General features: G+C 40.2%; 1 protein-coding gene across 5 annotated transcripts in view; it reads right to left on the reverse strand.

Moving 5' to 3' along the window:
* Positions 1-18616, reverse strand: part of ATXN7 (ataxin 7) — a 136870-nt gene that overhangs the window by 60298 nt on the left and 57956 nt on the right. For all 5 annotated transcript variants that reach the window (XM_063426834.1, XM_063426833.1, XM_063426835.1 and 2 more), the window contains one exon: positions 6802-6906. In XM_063426834.1, the coding sequence (XP_063282904.1) occupies positions 6802-6906 (105 nt within the window). The remainder of the gene's footprint in view (positions 1-6801; positions 6907-18616) is intronic.

Raw genomic sequence — 18616 nt, forward strand, 5'->3', positions numbered from 1 at the left:
CCGCACATTCTCTGAGCTCCTACCAAGGAACCCACAAATATACCTCACAAGACCCTAAAATCGAGCTATTCACAACTGGGGAACCCCCCACGAGACGGTGAACACACCATGGGTCGCAAATCTAAAAAGATTAAGCCTGATAAGCCTCGGATGGGCTTTGATATCGGAGACATGCTGCGGCAGGCAAGTGGAACGACAAGGCCAAAGATGGCCGACTACCCAGTAACGTACTCTGACCTCTCAGACGATATGTCCCCTGATGAGGAAAACGAGAATTCCCCTACGAACCCAAGGGTAGTACAAAAGCACAACGAACAAGACGGTGCACCAGTAACGGCGGCAGTGCTGAAGGCACTCCTGGCGGACGTCCAGAAGAGCATCCAAACAGACGTCGCTTTACTCCGCACAGACTTGCAAGGCCTTACGGGCAGATTAGCGGTAGTAGAGGCCACGTCCGATAGCCAAGCCCAACAGATTGCCACACTTCAAGAGGCGGTCAAGGGGCTCCAGCGACACAACGAGCAGACTGAACGCCGCTTCTCCGCCTTAGAAGACTGGAGGCAGAAAAATAATATTAAAATAAGGGGCATCTTGGATGAAGTGCCGACAGCGGAATTACCGCACTTCCTAAGGCGCCTATTGGGCACTGTCCTCACCCCACGGCAAGGCGAACTAGTGGAAATAGATGGATTCTTTCGGGTGCCAAAATCCCCACGAGCACCGGAAAAGGTACCAAGGGACCTGGTCCTCCAGCTGATGAGCGGGAAAGACAAAGCAGCGGTGATGGCGGCGGTCAGAAACCACGCGCCATACAAATTTGAAGATATGTCTCTTACCTTCTTCCCGGACCTGTCGGGGAGCACGCTGGCTTGGAGAAGATCGCTCCGACCGTTTACATCACTCCTCCAGCAGAAACAGATTCCATACCAGTGGCGGCAATTCCGTACCTTAATGTTCCAGCATGGGGGAATCAAGCTCCACATAAGGGATCTCGAGGAGGCAAAGGCCACACTGCCCACCCTTAACTTGCCCCCTGACGCCCTGACACCGGCCGGGACAAGAGAGGCAGCCCGCACTCCACACCAGTGGAACCCGGAAACAGTGATCCCCTTCTCCCCCCCCCGACGGCTAAACAAGGGAGGATACACAGCAGCCACCACTTGAGGACACTATGGGGACGGACAGTTATCTGATACCAAGTCCTCAAACACTGCCTAGGGCAGCAGTTAACATTACTGACTTCTCTGTTCATCTTTTTACACATTTTGGTTCCAGCATAGCTAAAGCACACACATATGAGAGATCACATACAATTAGCTCACCCAAAGCTCAACAACCTACCTTGAGCCGCACACATTCCCCCCACCACATGCCTCTGGTAACCGGTGTACACAAAATATCAACTTGATTAGCGCTGGAGGCACACATCAGTGAACCACTAACCCACTCCGGAACAAACACTAGCCGAGACGGATACTATAATGCGAATGACAACACCTCTGCAACCTAGTTAGACCCAGGTCACAGCACACCAGTGATAATTACTAGAGTCCGGAGATGGACAGCCAACTCTGAATCATCACACATAGCCTGCTACACATAATACTCCACCACAGCGACAACACCTAAAAATTTAAAATGTGCTATTCATATGCATTCCATGCTGCCGTTGTTCTTTGAATGTTCTTAAAACGTTTGGTATAGCTATTGTGGCATTGCGAATTTATCTGTTAATACGTGCACAACATAAATAAAGAATAAAAAAAAAAAATCACATATAACCTGCGTTATTCATTTTTCCACAATATGCTCTATTTTTCTTTATATTAATGTTTTCGCAAATTACTTTATAATTCAGTTTAGACAAGGATAACCAAGGGAATCCATTGCAAATGGGGAGGAGAAATAGACACGTCTCCTCTTCTCTGTATGGTTTTATTAAAGGTCCAATTGAGCTCAGAAAAAAAATACTGAAAGGGAGCTATGATGTAGCTGCACAGTATCAGGATAAAGAGGTTTGGATTTCTACATTTAATCTTCACACTTAACTATGGCATGTTTGTTAGTGATAAGTAAAAAGAATATTAAAAATCCTGGGAAGTCTTCATTTCAGACTAAAAGAACATCACAGGATTTGAAGTTCCAGTAACAGTGGAAATCTCTGCTCTAGATTATAAACTCATCTACTATGTGTCATCTACTATGTAGGGGCACGGCATAAAAAGTGTGCTGCTCTAAAGTACACCAGGGTTGATTAAATTTCACATATAGACACCAGATATACTTTTTGATCTAGCCATTCTTTCAATCCCAAACGCTTTAAAGGCTTGTCTGAATGCTATGCACTTTGCCTCAGGCATCAGACTATAAGGTCTGCAATAAACACAACGATGAAGTCAAGAGCGGCCCCTAGTGTTCAATTGTAAAAGCAGATGAAGTCTGTGCTTCAGCAGCATTCCCTAACCAAGCTTTGATAGCTGCATTACCTAAATCTACCAGTGACACACCCGCAGTGAGTCTTCTAGGTTTGACCAGATTACCATCCGAAGAGCCTCAGTCACTGAATGCGTACAGATGTGTGCGTACAGAGGCTCAGAGGGAAGACACTTATCCACAACACGTGAAGCAGAGGACCCAGCAAGCTAAAGATCGCATCTTATCTCCCATGCTTTACACAGTGCCACGGAAGACACTATAGAGATATGGCACAGCTATTAAAACTAGTTTACATATATTTTGATAGGATGCCAGGCAGCACCTTTCCAAAAATAAAAAACTGGAAAGCAATAAAAGTAATATTATCTAATAAACTCTTGATTTTGTGGTAAGATTAAAGGCTCAAATGAACACGAACACACAGTGTAAACAGGGCAGAAACAGTAACTATTAATTGTATAATCTATATTTATAATCTATATTTATAATATATAGAGTGGTGAAGCACTTACGGATAAAGAGATAGTGAGGCCAACGTTGCATCTGAGGCACTGGGGAAAGGATCAGTAATACTATAATATAAGTCGACCAAAGCATTACATAGACTTTAAATTAGAGAAATTTATTGAAACAATGGCACACAAAAAAATAAAATAAATAAAATAAAAACAGCATGCAGGCCATAATCATGTATATGCTGAATTTATATATAGATGATTAAGGCCTGCATCCTATTTTTTGTGTCCTTGTTTCAATAAAGGCATGCCAATTTTGCCTACTCCGTAGAGGCCGTGTATGGTCTTGTATAGATTATAAAAATATACAATGTAGCAGAACAGTCCTTCTCTGGTTGTGAGAGTTCCTCATGCCTTTATCCCAGTAAATGCTATTAAAGTGATTACTGGGATGAGTAGCAGCAGAGATATGTAAATAAAATGCACTTAGTTCTGCAGAATATCTGTTCAGGAAGACCACACTGCCTCATGATGCTTGGGAAGAATTTACGGTATTCCTTCAATAGTGCCACAGGTGGCAGCTAAAGCTAATCAGGTGTTACAAAACGCTCACAAGTGACAGTTCCACTTTAAAGGATTACTATAGGGTCAGGAAGACAAACATGTATTCCTGACCCTATAGTGTTAACACCACCATCTAGCCCCCCTTGGCCCCTCATGCCTCCATAAATATAGTAAAAATCGTACTGTATTCAAGCCTGTAGCTGTAACTCTGCATGCGGTTTGCCTCAAAAAAAGAAAACAAGCAGTCTGCTGACATAATCAGAAGTGGTGGCCTGATCCAATCACAATGCTTCCCCATGGGATTGGCTGAGCCAGCATGATTCAAACACAGCCCTGGCCAATCAGCATCTCCGCATAGAGATGAACTGAATCAATGAATCTATTTGAGGAAAGTTCAGTATCTGCATGCAGAGGGAGGAGATACTGGATGTTTGGATGCATTTTAGGCAGCCATGACCCAGGACAGATCTCTAACAGCCATCTGAAGAGTGGCCAGTGAAGTTATCACTAGGCTGTAATGTAAACACTGCATTTTCTCTGAAAAGACCGTGTTTACAGCAAAAAGCCTGAAGGTAATGATTCTACTCACCAGAACAAATTCAATAAGCTGTAGTTGGTTCTGGTGACTATAGTGTCCGTTTAATATGCACTCACTCTACCGAGGGCTTAAAAACTGGGTCTCCATATCACTTCAGGCTGTGATACCTCCCACAGAACACATTTAGTACCAGAATTACTTTGTTAGAAGTGGTGTCTTGCAAACAGGTTTGAAAAGGTGGCGAGGCTTTTAGTACATGCCAACTGTCACAAATACTGTTTTGTGAATTAGTGCATTCCACATTATACGGCAAAGCTTTCTATTTTTTTTGTAATTTATTTACTGTTTTTTCCCTGAATTGGCTTCCTGAGGATAGACAGTGGTGGTTGGAATTATATGCCATGAACATTATCCAAGGAACCAAGGAATCAGAATGACATAGCTTAAGTAGGAATAATAACTTTCTCACGCTCCAATTTTATGGTTGGTTTTAAAGTAGCGTAAGAGTTAAGTGCTAGTGTTAGGGGTAATTTTAATGACGGTGTAGGGATTAACGTTTAGTTCTAGTGCAGAAGTTAACGTTTAGCGATAATGTAGCGTAGGAGGTATTTAGTCCCATGTTTTGTGTTTGGGTACTCTAGAGGTTAAAGAAGAGAACTCAACTGACTAAGGGATGCAGTGCTGCCCAAGATTAATGAGTGTTGCAGTTCCGGTGACCGTTCTATTATCTGTTGTAATTAAAATAGCAGCAGGTGCCTCACCACCATGTAACTCCCATTAATCTCTAGCAACCGAGGACATGTATTTATGGCCCCCAGAATGCACTGAGGTGATCCATGTATTATTCCCAGTTCATTACATAAACACACCCACTTGCTTATATTTCAATGGCCATATCAAAATAGACATGCAGATTTTTTAGCGGTGAATTTAGAGCTAAACAGTTATTTCAGTTTGCCGAAGCGAATACACTGTGATAGTAATGTCTCTTACTTTTTGGTTTCCAAAACCGTTTTGTAAATCTCCAAAACTGTTAATGTAGATGCAGAGTTCTTAAAAGTGCCACAATCATAAGACTTGTGCACAAATTTTTTGAGCTTGTTGTCCAAATCAAATACTTTTTAATCCACATCCGAACTAATTAATACATCTGGTATTTACCTGTGGAGTCTTGTTCTCTGAATAAAACTCCACTGGTAGATACTGGAGTGATCAGTTAGTTAAGGAGTGGATTAAAAGGTATTTGATTCGGACAAACTAACTCAAACAAATAGGAAAAAAAAAAAACAAGGATGTTTTAACTTAGAGCTCTGATTGTATGCGCACAGAGCTCGAAGTTAGCTCTGGTAAATGTCAATTCAATTGGAATATCCGAGTGGTTTATAGCTGTTGTTAATATGTTTGGAATTATGATGGGTTGTTAAAGGAATTCATGGTCATCTTTAATTGCTTTGTATTTTCAACCTATGGATTACAGCATTTATTATGGTGAAATATCATGCAGTAATATTACTGAAACCAACTTGATTAGCAATGAATGGTACATGTACGTATTAAGTGCACATGGAGGTTTTGGCGTGGTGCATCCTTATTTTTTTTTCTATTTCTTTGCTATACACTAGGTTTGGGAATCCTTGTGAGATTCACTTCTGCCCACGGTTTCTTTCATACTATAGTGAGCACCTGTAACCCTTTTCTGTTGTAATACTTCAGCTCAAACAAACGTTATCAAAAGTCAAGATCACATTAAAAATGTAATGTATAACCAGAAGAAATATTTGTTGCATTCATATAGCAGTTACTACACTTTTAAAACCTAATTTACTTTCTATTTGCAACACTCATGCACAGCTTTCACAATGTATCTATGTAAGATGACAGAGTACAAAACAGTAATGTTGCTATAGACACATGGTAATTCCTAAAAATGTAAACACCTGGAAATACATTTTGGCATCCAGGAGTACCATGAAAAGTCTAACATAACTATTACCAGTATTTATGGACATTTGGAACAAGCAGCCACTTAATTTAACTTTAACGCTCTTAAATTTAAGCTTAAAAAGAGATACTATAGGCACCAAAAAAACTTTAGCGTCAGGAAGCTGTTTTGTTGTATAGATAATGCTCCTGTAGTCTCAGTGCTCAACTCTGTTACTTAAATCACTTTTGTTTTTGTTTATGCAGCTTTAGTCACACACCCCTGCATATGATTCACACAGCTTCCCTAAACCCTTCATGTAAAGAGAGATCTAATGTTTAAAACTTCCTTTATTGCATAGTCTGTCTGATTCTGAATTTATCTCCTACTGTTAGTAGCCTTCTAGAACCTACAGGAGCCTCCTGTTTGTGAGTAAAGTTCAATTTATAGAGCAAAAGATAAAAACTTCTAAAGTAAGTTAACATGATTGAAATGTAGCCATTTTTTAATGCAGGCTGTGTGTGAGTCACAGCCAAGGGAGACTACAGGGACTAAAAGTGCTTTGTTAAAATTACATTATTTTGATGCCAATCTCTTTAAAAGATGTGTCAAATAACTAGAAGACTGCCAAACCTCTCCTATCTCTCCACACTAGGAAATAGGATGACTTAAATTCAATTCATACATTCACTAGAAAATTACCATCTGCGACCTTAAAAAATGCACCAGGGCTAATCTGGGTGATGTTATATCCTCATATTATATTTTCATTTCAGGCTGTGAATGCCAAGAGCTTTGAGGACCATTAGAAGAGATAAACAAATTTTAGCATTTTTAATCCTGATTTAACGGCACCCTCACTTATTAAGCAACAGTTAAGTACTTACCGTAATGTGATTGAAATGCCTGCGGCTTTATGACCTGATTACATTGGCTGCACATTACTAGATAGAATTCATCGTAGGCTGGGCAGAGACCAAATATTGGCATATCTGAAATGTGAGCAGAGTACAAGCATTAACAAGAAGAATACTCTTTTTTTCATATTTTTAATAAAAAATGGGGAGGGAGTCAACTAAACATCAACCAAGTGAAAATCAAGGAATGTTTGACTTGAAATATTGTTGGGGTTCCAACTCTGTCCATAATATAGGTGTATTAGTGACAAGTCTGTTCTAGGAAAAAGCTTATACCTTTAGCTGGTGGAAAGCACAGCTTATCTTTGGAATACAATTTTACGAAAGAGTTATTCAGAGAAAGTAATATTTAAGAAAAAACATGAAATTCTATTTGTTCATTACCCTTTATATCGGCTAAATGTTTATTCACTAACCGGCAAGTTCCAGAAGAATATAGATATAAATGGAAAGAGGCAAATCAGCTTGCACACTGTAGGAGGGGAAGTCATTGCAGCAGCACAGAACAGGAAGAGGGCAAATTTGATTAAGCACAGAGAGATAGGGCAATACCACTGCACACAGCAAGAGGAAGCCAACATAGCTGCACACAGAAAGAATGCACCAATACAGCTGTATTCATAAAGATACCCGCTGAGCTGTAACTACCAAGAGGACCAATATGAATTTACACTGTAAGTTCAAAAGAACATAAATAAATGCTTCTGCTCAACCTTTGTGTAGGCAACCATTGGCATTCCGAATGTTATGGACATCAGCTCTCATAATGCTCTTACAGCAATATATGGCAAAGCATCAAAGAATATGCGGTCCACAGTGCTGAATGTTTTTTTTTTAATTAAATTCTTTATTTTTCTTGTGCATACGTTTACAGATAAGCTTGTAGCGCCATGACAGCAAATACAAGCTATACAGCGGCATACAATATCATGGCATAGTAATTAGCACATTTAATTTTTATGTGAGACGACACGCTTGGAGTACTTGAGTGGAATTTATGTAGAGTAGTTAGACTATACATGTATGGCTATGTGGTCGTTACGTAGTTTGTAGTTAGACTATACTTGTATGGCTATGTGGTCGTTACGTAGTTAGACTATATGTGTATGGCCATGTGGTCATTACGTAGTTAGTAGTTAGACTATATGTGTATGGCTATGTGGTCGTTATTTAGTTAGTAGTTAGCTTATACATGTCTGGCTATGTGGTCGTTACGTAGTTAGTATTGCACTTTTCGTTTTTATAATAGATAGGTACACATTTAAACTTTGATGTAGTTCGATTATAGAAAACAACAAAATTAGTTAGCTAACAGGCTAAATTATGCATGTGATTAGGTTAGTAGAGTATGCTGCTCATTTTCTATAGGCACATAAACATATGAGAACTTTGCTTGTACATCGCAGATTTTTCCCTTATGGATGCTTAGTAAAGGAGAACATAGTGACATTATCATGAGAGTATACATGACACTAATATTAGGTAGCAGCTAGAGCATAAAATGTAGGGATTACATCACTTTTTACAATTAAGGTAAACAGGTTTGCGGAGACATCCTACGAGGCATTACTGGTAATGGCAAAATGTAGCTGGAATCTAACTTGGCACTATTACTGCCCTTTTTATAGGTACTGACAGCAATATAGACGATTATAATGCGCTTGTAATTTATGCTAGGATGCTATGTGTGATGCCCTGCGTATCACATTTTTAACTATGGATGCAAGTAATTTATCGGGCATGTAGATGTCGAAATGAGGGTGGCATGATCAGACAGTCTAACATCTCTTCATAAACAGGTTTGCGCTGTCCCAGCGTCTGGTGTAAGACGCACATATGTACATCAGTATAACACTTGTAGGTTGTAGGGCATTTTGGCATCGGAAATACTGTGCACAATCATTTGTTATTTAGGCAAAAAAATAATTCAATAGTAAAAGTCTATAACAAGTGACCAGTTGCTAGATGATGTTAACTACCGGTAAGAAAAAAGAAGGTTAAACATGCTGAGTTATCTCATAGAGCTAAAAAGCTATTCTTCTACTGGGCCCCATTGATATGTATTGGGCAAGTATGGCAAATGGCGTCAGCTATACTCAAACTGTTATAAGGAGTAATATAAGTTGAGGAGGGCAACAAAAAGAGAATTCACTTTGCCCTCAGGGTCTATCTATCACAGAATGTATGGTTGGCTACGTTGACTTCTGTGAGTGTGGGAGCATTGGAGGTAGCCAGTCTGATGGTACAAGTCCCACAGAGTCCCACTCTGCCTGAGCTTCAGCCTATCCCCTGAACAGTCAGCTTCCAGGCTTGCAATGCACCGGTCTGACCTTCTTGCCAGGGTGAGAGTCGTTCGGTGTGTGGGCGGAGGAGGCGTGTGTGAAGTCCGGTTAGGCCTGCGGGAAGTTGCAAGTGAGTGCTCTGCGTGGTGAGATGCGGAGTGGCCATCGCGGTCTTTCGGTAAGTTCTATGAGGCCTTCCCCTGAGTCGTGCGTTGGGGAGAATCGGGCACCTGAGTGCAGTTCCATGCGTGGGTGTGGTTCCCTTCTGCCCCCCGGCCCATGAGAGGACCTGCGCTGGTCGAGTAGTTAAGCCCTGCATGTCGGGATGAGGTTTAGCAGCGCGGAGTCTCCAAGATTGGGGTACTTGCTGCTTCTTCTTCCTCCTCCTCCTGCTTGTTACCGGAGCAGTGATGCGGCCCTGCAGAGCAGGCTGTGGGTTGGGGGTATTTCTTGGGCTTGTAGGAGTGGGGCTTGCCGCTGCCTTCTTCTCTGTTCTTTGGCCCATGTGAGACCAGAATTGGGACCAGAAGAGTTCGAAGGCCTTTTTCTATCCGCGCCTCGTGGAAGGCCAGGGATGGAGCGGCGGCCATCTTGCCAAGTTGGTCACGGTGAGTTGGGCGCACAGTTACTGTTTGCTCTAGGCGATTGTGTTCCACTGTAGTAGGTTAGTCCACCAGTGGGGACCGGGATATCCCCCACCGGTCCAGTGGCGGGTGGGAATCAGGGCACAGCGGTGAGCAGGAGCCGAGTGAGGTGGAGGAGCGGCCGTCCCCGCCACCTCAACGCAGTAGGCCGTGAACGTTGGCTGTGCTGTGTTTACATCGCTTGTTGTCTTCGGCTCGTTCTGCCTGCCTGCCTCCCGTGGGTAAGTAGTTAGGGCAGAGTCGTTGTCGGAAAGTAAGGGTGAAAACCCCTGGTTTTTATCAAGATCGAGCTTTTTCCTGCGGAGCTCTGTCCTCGTGCGTCTGCCTCGGTCGGCTGCCAGGCCCCGCGCCCCCACAGTGCTGAATGTTACCCTCCCCTAGTCAGAGTAACTGCTTGCCCCTTCATTCAGACTCTGTTTCCCATTTTCAATTTACCTCTACTTAACAAGGTAATAGTTTTAATTTCATAAACATACGACCAAATTCAAGATATGAAGACTGTCAGCAGGAACCAAAGCAGAGAGAACATACTGCTTCATCTGTGCAAATTGAAGCAAACGTCCAACATATACTTTGATATTTTGTGTTTATTTGTTCCTGATTCCTCTGGCAGTGTGTGCAATATCAGTGCAATGAAGTCTATTAAAGATCATTGCTAAAGAGCATTGTTATGCTCATATAATCTTATTAAAATTGGCCTTTGTGGAGCTTGCTGTTCTTTTCATGCTACAGTAATAGGTAACTGAGCTGTCAAACACTATATGTCCACGTTCCCAGTCATTGTTCTGTCCAGGAAGAAACATTCCCCCTGTCAATATTTACCCAAGCAGTCAAACTATCATAATTCTCATTTCTGACAAAGTCAATACCATCTCCAGGGTCAAAAATGCGGTGATATCCAGGCTGGCCACCAAGAGGAGAATTTAACAAAGACTTTCTGTTTAGGAGACACTATAAGTACTATGGTACAGTATGCAATGCAGGTAATCCAAAATTTTTGCAGAGATCAAAACTCTACATAATGGAAAATTGCAACCGGCGTAAACAAGAAATAATTATGACACTCGAATACTGGACATGCAGAACTTAAAATTTAAGTCACATACTACAAGCCAGTATTAAAAAGTTACTTGACGCTGCAAGTGTGGAGTTTACTTTTATATATACATACAACTTAAAGGAATGATATAGTCACCAGAACAACTACAGCTTAATGTAGTTGTTCTGGTATCTATAACCTGTCCCTGCGGGCTTTTTAATCTAAACACTGCCTTTTCAAGTTACATATATATTTTTTAAGATCTAGCAATGATGTCTTAATGCGGTGGCAAGGTAAACAGATTGTTAACCAGGAGACGTATCTAACGCCATTTAAGAAAAATGACGGCTACAATCACAGTAAAGTAACTGACATACATTACTCTAGAGATAGAAGTCAATGCGGGATAATGGAAATTACTGAATGTCAAATCAAATTAAAATGCATGAAGTATCAATTATAAAATGGAAATTAGAAATAAAATAAAAATGGATGAGACAAACAAGCAAAAACACAGTTACTAAACCCCAGAGAGAACATACGATGCTCAAACCATGCTGCAATAATGAACAAAACATGAATGGGACCATGGATGGATATATGTGTTTTTGCCGTGAGATACCAGTATGATTGCTTGGTTTGATTAATAGTACTTGTGAATTGCTATTTTATGGAAATCATTAGCTTGGTCAGGCGTACTAATATAGAATCGATATATGATAATATACATGTATATCTACTTATAGGATATTGGCCGTATAAAATTATATGAAAACACACATACCTAGTACCCTGCTTTTGTTTGGTTTGATCTTCTGGGAGTTCCTACAATGCAATTCAGTTCTGAATTGAATGATCGGTTATAAATATGGAGTTTTATCACCAAACTATTCCCCCCGCAACAGAATGGTGAGTAACATATTGCAGGTCAATGACATCAGACTTCAGACCCCCCCCCACACAACAACAACAAAGGAATGCAGTTTTATCTCAGGCAGTCATTACCAGCTTAATGTTTGGCAACATATAAATAAAATGTGTGCTAGCTCACACACATACATGCATGCATATATCCCTTCCCCAAACTAAGGGACCAACAGGCCTTGGAAATGTTGGGGACACACCCTATTTGAAATTGTGAGCACCGACTTGACCTGCACACACAACAGCTGCAATTTTCACACGCACACACTGCCTTCTGCACATCTCTAACCCAGATGGGGGAAGGGAGAATTTTAGCATTCCCACACTCAAGAGAGCCAAGTCCTCTGAATTTCCGACTACCTACCAAGAGTAAAGCTTTTGTAAACAGTGCTTTCAATACAGCCAACAATAGCTCAATCTGCATGTATATTGCTCCCTGGAATTTGCTAAGCAGAATGCCATGCACAATGGTCATTTGGTGTGAGATGCCAGTCACACACACACATTATCTACAGTACATATAGATTAACAAAAAAAATACACACGCATTGTTGTTTTCTTTTACACAAAATATAGAAAATTAACATACTGATATCAAACATACTATAAAGCGCACTAAAAAAGCTCAAGTACAAACATGCACAAACTTAAAAATGTGTATATACAAACATATTATATATGGTAAAAGTAAATTTAAAGAAATATTATATATATATATATATATATATATATATATTTTTTTTTTGTTTTTTCATTCAAAATTTTAAACCTGAAGGCTGAAACATGTTTTCGCTGGCAAATGTAATGTACATTTGTACGAGAAGATAATACTATACAACATCGATTCGATGGTGCTTTAGATTGGAGTACAAATGGCACATTATATACGACGGACATACGACGCGGATTCGCCAGGGCAAAATTTGCATTCACATCAAGACAAAGATGCAAGGTACAGCTTCACTGTACACAGAAACCAAGTCTTGCATGCTTGTCGCATGTTGCGAATTTCTCTCAGGCAAATTTCGGGTCATATGCCTGTCATGTCTAATGCACCATTTGTATTCGAATTCCAATACGCCATCGAATCTAAGGCATATTCAGATTTTGGAGACTTTATTTTGCCAATAATGGTGCACATAGAGATATACATATATATACACACACACACATACATACACATATATACATATATATATACACATATAAACATCCACACATACATACATACATACATACATATATATATATATATATATATATATATATTTACACACACATACATACATACATACATACATATATTTTTTCAATACATTGTTAAACACAGATCTGCACACACCAGTCAAGCCAGAAGACTTGCTTTTTCCAAAGATATCTGCAGTGATTTTACTACTGCAAGGGATTCTGGGTGGGCATATGCAAGTTATTTCTTGAAGTTTATGTTTGTTGTGCACAACAGCTTTGAAATAAAACTCCAGTGAACCACTCATCGACAGCTGTTTCATTGTGAATACAGCTCATCAGCATCAGGTTGGTTACTGGCTTGATTCTTGAAGCGCTGCACAAGCCTCCTTGGCGGAGATCAAACTTGACAATCTAAGTCAATCCGGGAGGCTAATGTGCAGCAAAACTCAGAACCAATCAGCATCTCTATGAGGAATGTTCAGTGCCTCCATGCAGAGTGTAGAGACATTGAACATCAGTGCTGCCCACTGTGAGGCACTTACCAAGGAAACACATCTAGGGGCCATCTGATTGGAGTGATTGCAACGAAGGGTATTCCTAGGGAAGTAATGTTAACACGGACTTTTATTTGAAAAGGCAGTGTTTACAATAAAAAGCCAAGGACATACTTTATACACCAGAACAACTACATTAAGCTGTAGTTGTTCTGGTGACTACAGTGTCTCCAACTTGAAAGTATCTAAAGTAACTCTGTTCTATCAGTAGAGTATTATATTATAAAGATAAATACCCATTCACGGTGCTGTAATTTCAGTGCAAACCTAACACAACCAAAACATATAAGACAATGTATGGACTTACTTTGCCTTATGGTCAACAAAACGTGACAAAAGGTTGAAAGACTGCAGTCAGGTTTTTTCAGTTCCATCAGTCACCCCCAGCATCACAATAAGTGGCCAATGGAGGATTACAGTTCTCGCAGGATTCTTCACAGATCTTAGTGATTGTGCTGCACTCTTGTGTATCTGCGAGAATTCAGTGACATGGGCTCCTAATGGATGAAGAGCTAGGAACTAAAGGAAGAAGATGGTGTTGCCTGCGAGGGAGACTTTCAGGTAATTATAACAGCCTAGTTTCACCCCAAGGCCAGAACACACCAAGCTGGGAGTTTGGATGTCTTTCCTACACTTCTAGACACTGGGCAGAGCTACCGCCGACTAGAAGTGCCAATCCACCCAGTCATCATCATTGATGGCTGCAGGGAATTGGCTTGGTCTATGAACTTCCACAGAACTCAATGCTATACACCCATGCGCGAAAATACAGCAGTGACGCTTGCTCCTGATGCAGCTGAAGAAGACCCACCAGAGAAAGATGGCCGTGCCTGCGAGGGACAAGTTCAGGTAAGTTTAATTCACCTTTACTGGCCACTCGACCTACAGCAGCACTATGTCCAGATGGTGACAGTGCTGTTTTAGTGTGCCAAAGCCCCGTGAATGTTAATAGCAAGTATACACACACATTGGAAGAATTTTGTGGATTTTTCTATAAATTATTTTTGTCATCCCATCTGTCCTACAGAATTAACATAATTCACAAACTGTGGATATAATGCTGACTGGAGATAAAGACGTACGTAGGCACCAAAGCATCCAGTGGTATGGAACAATGTGACCAGAGGGAGACCATGTGTGTGCAAGTTAAAATTGACCCATAGGAAAGAACCTGACGCACATTTCGGTGCAGTATAGAAGCAGCTTCGTCAGAGGCCTTGCACACACATGGGCACTTAACTGCACTGTGTGATATATGTTTTTTTATGATTTAAGTTTTTCCTTTCAACTTTTTTCTTCTATGCCTATTTAGTAAGTTTAACAGGGAGAGAGGCTTTCTCTACTTTACTTTACTTTACCTGTCCTCCTTTTGATTGTTAGCCCTGCTGATCCTCTAGACCGTAACCTTTCTCCCTTTAGCATTTTTACCGGTGCTCAGGAATTAAGGGGGGTACTACTAACAAACTATGCATTAAAAGGTCAGGACTAATTAAGCCTATATGTATATTGCAGACCTAGGTGTTTAGCACTTCATCTCCTCACTTACTTAGGCATGGGAGTCATTATATTACATTCACAGTTTGTGAATTTTTGCTTCTTTGTTTCTGTTGCTAGGATCTAGGGTTAAGCCCTTGGGCATTGCTGGGGTGCCTTCCTGGTGCATGGGATCAGTGTGTGTGTGTGGGGGGGGGGGGGGGAGGTTTATTCCCTTTTACACCTATTTTCACACAGATCCCATTTCTTTCTATTTTTTTTTACAGATTAAGCGGACTATGTATGCCTTATAATATCAGGAAAACTGAAAGCAAAAACCTGAATATCCGCTTCACTTAGTGACTGTAAAATCAATTGAAAAAGGTACCAATCGATGTAGGCACCTAATCATTTTCACCAGTTTATATCAGAACTGATAAGATCGATTTATAGGCATACTTGTTATGCATTCTGGAATGTTTGCTCCAGAGAACATATTGTTAACACCCATCACCATATCTATCTCCAAAAATATCAAAAGTACATAGGTAACTAAAATCATTAGCAATACATCACAAACAATGATTAAAGGAACACTTGTGGCTAGAGTTGACACCACACTTTGAAATGCATTATGTAGATAATGTATACACTGCAAAAACAATTAAAAAAAAAAAAACACAAACAAAAGCACTTCCTGGTTTCGACCATGCAATCTTTCTTTCTTGCTGCTGCTCAATGGTTGCAACAATGAAACTAGTGCTCTATCATACAGCACTGAGTAAGTGCACACACAGCTCATTACATCACAAGTGAGGACACGCTAAGTTTAATTTAGTATTTTTTCTAGACAGAGCTTTTAGGCAAGACCAGTAGTGTTGTAAGCACTTTTATTTGTGAATGACTTAAATGAGCACTATAGGGTCAGGAACACAAACGTGTATTGCTGACCCTATAGTGTTAAAACCACTATCTAGCCCCCTTGGCCTCCCTAAAGATAGTAATATCTTACTTGTATTCAAGTCTGAAGCTCCTGCCTCTGCATGTGAACGTCCTCTGACACCGTCAGAAGTGGTGGCCTGATCCAATCACAATGCTTCCCCATAGGATTGGCTGAGACTGACAAGGAGGCAGATCAGGGGCAGAGCCAGCACAATTTAAACGCAGCCCTGGCCAATCAGCATCTCCTCATAGAGATGAATTGAATCAATGAATCTCTATGAGGAACGTTCAGTGTCTGCATGCAGAGTGAGGAGATACTGAATGTTTGGATGCATTTTAGGCGGCCATGACCCAGGAAGGATCTCGAACAGCCATCTGAGGAGTGGCCAGTGAAGCTATCACTAGGCTGTAATGTAAACACTGCATTTTCTCTGAAAAGACAGTAAGGTAAGCTTATCTTTTTTTTTTTTTTGGTGGAGGGGCCATGCCAGCAAAGTTACTCCAACCAACAACCCGTGGTGGTGTGTTTTTTTTTTTTTACACCAGGGCTTAATACCCACTTGCCAAAGCTGAAATTACACACTAGCCATTGTCATGTGGAAATGTTGAGCTTTGATACTATCATTCCATGATTGTTCTGTAGCTATAAATGTATTTGTTTAATTATTCCTGATAATTCCTTATTGGTATGTTGGCTTCCTAAATGTTACCCCCTTGAAGTGCACCAGTAAAAGAGCACAAAGAATACATAAACATTTCTGCTCTTTGAAAAGAGGTCCATTGATCCAAACTGTGCTTGAACAATATGTCAGTTCTATAATACATGTCCATATGCTATTAGTTTAGCATATTAAACACAACACTAAAAGTGGGGCAATCACCATTGAAAATGGGGGAACCAACAAGCAGGTTTCATTGGTGACTTCTCTCCTTTTAATATTTTTGCACCACTTTTGAAAAGTCTCCCCCACTGTGGCAATCTCCAGTCCTCCTTCATACATCTACAGCCATTTAGCTACATCCAATGCGGTCTACCTATAGAGAAAATATTCAGCTATGAACAGAATGGAAAGGGTTAAACACTATACAGCCCCAGCAAAGGTGATTTAGCAGGGGAGAGGGCGACCATGGTTTTTGACTATCGGGAAATTATTGGTGCAGAAATAAAATAAGTAATAGTTGTGATAATAACAGGTGAAACACGGAACTCTGACTATCTGAGCACCACCCCTTGAATAAGCTAAACAGCAGGAATGTGCATGCCTTTCAACCTATAATTTTGAGGCAATAATTAGGGAAACTGCTTGTATATTAAATACATTCTTGGTTGAAGGAAACGGTTAAAAGACAGCCCATCCAGCTGTCAGCATTAGCATGTGTTTGACTGGCAGTGATCATGTATAGTACTCACTGTGCAACATGTGGATAATGGACACTGATGCAATAATTGCAACCTCTGGAAAGCAGTAAAACAATGATCCATAGCGCTGCGCAGAACTAAGAATTACTGCGAGATTGTAAGTGTAGAGGGGACAGGCACTAGTATCTCACAATGCCAATATTAACAGAGGATGATTGCCAGAGTTAATTATTGTAAGATAAACTATATAGCTAGAATAAACAAAACAAAAAAATGCAAAGAGGCAAAGCATATCCACAACAATTTGTTATTTGTTAATGAAATAGTTCTTCATAAAAAAAAAAAATAAAAAAAAAAAATGAACCGGATATAATTTAGTCGATACATGAATAATCTAATCTATACAAAAAAATATTCACATCCCCTGCCAGTCAATCAGTTCACAGCAACAACGTTTTACTGATTTCATGGTCAAGAGCTGGAAATCCCGAATCCAGGCAGTTCTCTTGCTTTCCTTCACAGAAACTACAGCTAAGGTGCAGCAATGCTCTGTAGTTGCAGTGATCAGTCCCATGAAAACCAAAGTCTTGCGCTTGCCAGCGCTTTGTTCCCACTCCTGCTTTGAGAAATACCTCACAAGCAAGATCAATCAGATTGTAGGTGGGCAGAAGGTAACGGAGATCAGAAGTGTAACACGCTAGCTACAGCAAACCAATTTAATGGATATTGTAACAGTACTGAAAGCAATAAAAATAAAGAAATAAAGTTATGCAAAGCAATATATAATAATGAATCTATATTACACTGCCATTATGGCTTTACTTTAGGTTTAGGACTGGGATTTAAGGGTATGTTTTATATGCCCCCTAATTAGCCTTGTTACAAATGAAATGTCAACACATATACAATTGGATACATGCCAATACAACATATGTAAAAATGAACATTATCAATAGTTCATTGTTTTTCTATACGAATAATGCATAAACGGTTTGCAGAAGCAGGTTATTAATAAGACAACATAGAATAACATGTTATTGTGGTCTACAGGGATTATCAATACCAGTACAGGCAATTCCAGGAATAATTAGTTATACAATGTATTCTTGTTTTTCAGTTCTTCGTTAATCCGAATCTGCCACACAAAAGTGATGTGGAGGCCCTTTGAAGATAATAGCATTAGAAACAGCTAGCTGAAATGCTAGCAATTTTATTTTTTGATGTAATATTTTGGCTTATACATGTATGCTGGTAATGTAGAGGTACCCTCTTGCATTCCCTCGGGAATGCCTTCCAGGCAAATTGTACATTGCATGAAGAAGATTGCAATATAGATCTATCAAAAGGAATGGAACCACAGAGATCGAAACAAAAAGAGA

This window comes from Pelobates fuscus, chromosome 7 (genome assembly GCF_036172605.1).
Source record: "Pelobates fuscus isolate aPelFus1 chromosome 7, aPelFus1.pri, whole genome shotgun sequence".
In the NCBI taxonomy this organism is placed as follows: domain Eukaryota; kingdom Metazoa; phylum Chordata; class Amphibia; order Anura; family Pelobatidae; genus Pelobates; species Pelobates fuscus.